Raw genomic sequence first — 4,975 nt, 5'->3', positions numbered from 1 at the left:
GGCGGGGGGTGGGGACGGGGGGCGGCGCGACGCCTCCCAGGCCTGCGGGTCACGCAGCGCCCGCCGCGCGGGGACCCAGGCCCCCGCAGGGACAGCGGCCGGGCGCGCGCGCCACCAGCCTGCTCTCTCCCCAGGTGTCTGCGCCGGGCCGCTGCGGCCACGTCTGCTCCACAGCGCCACCCCGGGGCGGGCCCGGCCGAGCGGCAGGACCCTGGCCAGCGCTGCGACCCCCGCCGTATGGGAGCCCGAAGGCAGCATCGGTAAGGTCGGCTCCTCTGTGAGCCTGGGGTGTTGAGGGGACCGCGCCTGGCCTCCCCCGTTTGGGGTTGAAATCGTCTGCCACGAGGAGTTCTGAGTGCCCTGCCATTAGGTGTGAAGCCCCGGAGGGGTGAGGACCCGGGAAGGAAGAAGGGGCAGGCTGCCTGCGTCTCCTGCCCCCGTCAGCCCCGTGTGCTGGGTGCACCCGCACTGCACTTACAGTGGCCTGAGCTCGTGCCTCGCTGCCCTGCCCTATCATCCGCTCCCATCTGAGGATGGGGCTAAGGCCACTGTCCTCCCCGGGTGGGGGGAGGGAGAGCGAATGGTGGCCCATGTGGCTTGGCCCTTTGGGAGGTGCTCTCTGGACCGCGGAGCCCTCCCTGGATGCCTGATCAGGACCTTCCTCTGGTGACTGGGAGGCACGCCCAGGACCGGCCTGGGCCCCTCCCCTTTCTGGGTATAGACTTGACCGGGGTTACCCAGGAGCAAAGCCAGGGTCAGAGCCTGGCTGCAGCCCCAGTCTCCTGGAAAGGACCCCGTGGCCTCTGGCACTTTGGTCAGCTGGAATTACCGGCCCTCCTCCTCCCCGGCCACGTTGCCTCCCTTCCACGGTTGGGAGCAGGGGGGCCGCAAGCCACAGCACCCTCTCCTCCCCACCCCAGATCTCAACGACAGGATCCTCAACGAGCCCCTCAAGCACTCTGACTTCTTCAACGTCAAGGAGTTGTTTTCCGTGAGAAGCCTCTTCGATGCCCGGGTGCACCTGGGGCACAAAGCAGGCTGTCGGCACAGGTGACAGACACGGGGGCCCGGTGTGGCGGTGCCTGCGGGGCCCGGGGACCCTCCTGCCTTGGGATCCTTGGAGTCCAAGGCCCTTTTTGCACTGGCGCGTTTCGTCCTCTTCCAGACGGGGCCACTGAGCCCCGGGGAGGAGCAGGGGTTTATTCTCAGACTCCGCTTTGGCCCCCACGCTGGACTGTGTGCTCAGGGCCCTCGGCAGGGGCACAGGGTGGAGGCTGGCGAGGGAGGCAGCGGTGGCGCATTCACACGTTCAGATGTGTGTGCGGCGTTCCTTCCGGTGGCATCCCCACGTGACGGCGTGTGGGTGCGGGGAGACTTGCCCGAGGCTTGCTGTAGCCCAGGCCTGTCCTGGTCACCCCGAACCCCACCCCACCCCCACTGCCTCCCGGCCATCACTCGCCAGACAGGGGCCCCCACTGCCGTCGTGGTTGTGGGTTGCAGACTGCGCCGTCCCCGGGGATGGTTGCCCCAGAGGGTCCTCCACGGAGGGCCCTGGCGGGTGGTGGGCATTCAGACCAGAAGGCGCCGAATTGGCCACGGGGACTTTGCTCACCCTTGCCTTTGTGGGGTCTCCGGCAGGTTTATGGAGCCGTACATTTTTGGGAGTCGCCTGGACCAGGACATCATTGACCTGGAACAGACAGCCGCGCACCTGCGGCTGGCGTTGAATTTCACGGCCCACGTGGCCTATCGCAAGGGCATCATCTTGTTTGTGGGCCGCAACAGGCAGTTCTCACACCTGATCGAGACCACGGCCCGGGACTGCGGCGAATACGCCCACACCCGCTACTTCAAGGGCGGCCTGCTGACCAACGCCCCGCTCCTCTTGGGACCCAAGGTCCGCCTGCCAGACCTCATCATCTTCCTGCACACGCTCAACAACGTCTTTGAGCCCCACGTGGCTGTGAGAGACGCAGCCAAGATGCAGATCCCCACCGTGGGCATCGTGGACACCAACTGCAACCCGTGTCTCATCACCTACCCCGTCCCCGGCAACGACGACTCTCCCCCGTCCGTCCACCTCTTCTGCAGGCTCTTCCAGACGATCATCAACCGGGCCAAGCAGAAGCGGAGGCATATGGAGGCCCTGTATCGGCTGCAGGGCCAGGAGGGGCCGGGGGCCCGGGGAGGGGGGCCAGCTGACCCACCGTCCCTGGGAGCGTAGGCCCGGCCGGACCTAGGTCGTTCCCGGCGACGGGTCCTCTCCCTTGCCCGAGGAGCGCAGCAGCCACGCCTGTCCCTGAGCCAGAGCCCCTTGCCTTCCCCGGCCGCGGTCCTTAGCGGGTCCTGTGGCTCTTGACCTCGACTTGACCTCTTGACCCTGCTGTTAGGAACGGCTCCTGGCAGCCGCGCCCCGCCCACTCCCGCCTGGGGCTCCACTCGAGACCCGTGGGTCCCAGCGGGTGCACAGAGGGCCAGCAGCCTGTCCGGAAAACACGCTCATCCTGGAGTCGGGAAAGCCTCGCTCACACCCTAAATTCAGTCCCTTGTATGGCGGGGAGGCCCTCCCACCGAGTCGCCCTTCATCGTCTCGCAGACTGTGCCGAGGTTGGGCTGCGTCCCCCACGGTTTCTGGGGCTGTTCTGTAACCCGAGGCCGCAGGGCCAGCCACCCAGAGCATCCCATCCGGGAGGGGGCGGGCCGGGCAAAGCAGACAGCAGGATCCCAACGGAAATAAAGCTTTCACTTGGACGGATGCGGCTTTGGGGCCTGTGGGTTGCACGGTGCGGTTTACGTGCCTCTGCTCACCAGCGTGGCGTCTGTCAGACCGCCGTGGGCTCCACGGAGCTCACGGTACACTCAAGCTTCATGTGGTGTGGGGGGTGGAGAGGGCTCAGCCCCTGGGGACCCCCCGCCCATCGGTGAGGCCGCCCCGCGGCGCGCACGCTCTCGTGTGCACGGACACCTGCCCGCCTGTGCTAGCCCGCGTCGCGCAGAAGCACACGGGGACAACAAGAGGGGGCCCGGTGTCCACCCGGCCTCTTCCAGGGTTGGGGCAGGGGTGCGTGGTGGAGGTCCCTGCTGTTTCCCGTTTTCCACGCTTGGTGATTTACAAGGTGCGGGGAACGGGGCGCCCACTTGCCCACCTGAAGTACGAAAATGCAACTTATGGGAAGGTAAGTGTAGGGGTCCCCCCGGGGCTTTCACCCGCAAGTACTTCCTGCTGACTTCTGACAGAAGTGCTTGGCCCCCCCATCCCTTGGAGCTCCAGAGAGGCCAGCTGTGGGGACCCAAGACCCTCAAAAGTGAGCACCGTATAGGACTATGCGGTGAACAGGGCCTTCCTGGGGCCTGTGTGGGGCCCCTGTGAGGCCTGCCGGTGGCAGAGAGCCCATGCCAGCCTCCAGAAGCAGGCCACGGCGGTGGGGGGGGGGGGGGGGGGGGGGGGGGGGTGCAGCTTGGGTCGGCGCAGGACCGTGAGAGACACGGGAGGCGGCCCTGGCCCCTTTTCTGTCCTGGGTTTAGGGGCTGAATGGAGGACACTGGTCGCCACCCTGCCATGCCACGGGAATTGCACCGACGGCCTGCCTGGCCCTGCCACCCTCTGTCCCCTGAGAGTCCCCTGGAACCTGTACAGTGAGGACCAACAGGGCTACCAGGAGTTGGGTTTTTGTTTTTGTTTTTTTGGACTGTTTATTTTTGGGGGAGAGCGCGAGCAGAGGAGGGACAGAGAGAGAGGGAGGGGGCAGAGGGTCCGAAGCAGGTTCCACGCTGCCAGCACAGAGGCCGACCTGGGGCTCGAACCCACAAACCACGAGATCATGACCCGAGCCGAAGTTGGACGCTCAACCGACTGAGCCACCCAGGCGCCCCCTGGGGTAACAGGAGTTATGACTGGCCACCGCTATGCTCCCCATACTGGGAGTGCTGGGGGGTACAGGGCAGGCAGGGTGCCCCCTCCTGAGTGGATGCCTCAGGGGACACGCAGACCCAAATCATCAGGGCAACGAGGACCCAAGGAAAAGGCTCGGGCTTCTAGGACAGCAGGGGTGGGGGATTGAGGGCCGCTTCTAAACTGACATAAAGGTGACCCTGGCAGGAGGGCACCTCCACATTTGCCACCCTGGAGATGAACCCCAAGAGAGCCCAGGAGCGGCCAAAGGAGACAGTGAGTGTACTCGAGGCTGAGAGAGCTGGGGGCCGGCTCCTGAGTCAGGAGAGGAGGGGTCGCGCCCAGCCCTTCCCCCCCTGCCGCTGCGGTGGCTGATATGCCCACCGGACCTGACACCGGGCCGTGCCCCGACCAGCGGGTGTCTCGAGGGAGCTGACCACGGGGACCAGAGCAAAGGCCTGGGAGAGCCGGGCTCAGGGTGGGTTTGGGACCGAGCTGAGGGTAAGTGCCATGCCACCAGTGAGGGCCAGGAGCTCGGGGTGAGTGTGGGTACGGAGGGGGCTCCACAACCAGGCCCGGAGGCGGCCACGGAAGGCCACCTGCCCAGAAGCCAACCAGGTGACTCCCCATGGTCCCGCCCACGGCTTGCACCTTGACGGGGCATAGTCCCCACCCAAGGAGCCTGGGCTCCTCCCTACCCTCACCCCCACCGTCCAGCCCCAGCCTTGGCCAGGTGGGAGTCACCCTTCACGTGTTTGTAAGATTAGCGAAGCCACTTCAGGACGTGGACAGGATTATTTTTATACTGTATTTTGAACTGTCCCTCCTTTGTCCAAAACCTAGCCCAGTTGTGAAAATGATCCAGCCCTGCCCCTGGATGAGACCCAGAGGGTGTGGACGGCCAGTGCAGACACCCTGAGGCAGCTGGGGGACCCAGGGCAGTGCTCTCTCCTATGTCCCCCTCTCCGTGCACACCTCCCAAAGGAACGCCACCACCCAAGAGGCCCGGGACCTGCCGCTCAGAAAGGGTGAGCACGGCCCCCGCACAGCACAGCGGCTCCCCGCCCCCTCCTGGCACCTTTT

General features: G+C 66.0%; 1 protein-coding gene across 1 annotated transcript; it reads left to right on the top strand.

Annotated features, from left to right (window-relative positions):
• Positions 1-7: 7 nt before the first annotated feature.
• Positions 8-2,758, top strand: MRPS2 (mitochondrial ribosomal protein S2; the record flags this gene model as incomplete). Its single annotated transcript, XM_040466566.1, has 3 exons — positions 8-260; positions 921-1,050; positions 1,639-2,758. Coding segments are annotated over 3 exons (969 nt in total), but the record flags the coding sequence as incomplete, so codon positions are not given.
• Between the last annotated feature and the right edge of the window lie 2,217 nt (positions 2,759-4,975).

Source organism: Herpailurus yagouaroundi, unplaced genomic scaffold (assembly GCF_014898765.1).
Source record: "Herpailurus yagouaroundi ecotype Mexico unplaced genomic scaffold, PumYag 63300, whole genome shotgun sequence".
NCBI lineage: Eukaryota > Metazoa > Chordata > Mammalia > Carnivora > Felidae > Herpailurus > Herpailurus yagouaroundi.
This window is presented reverse-complemented; position numbering and strand designations above follow the sequence as displayed.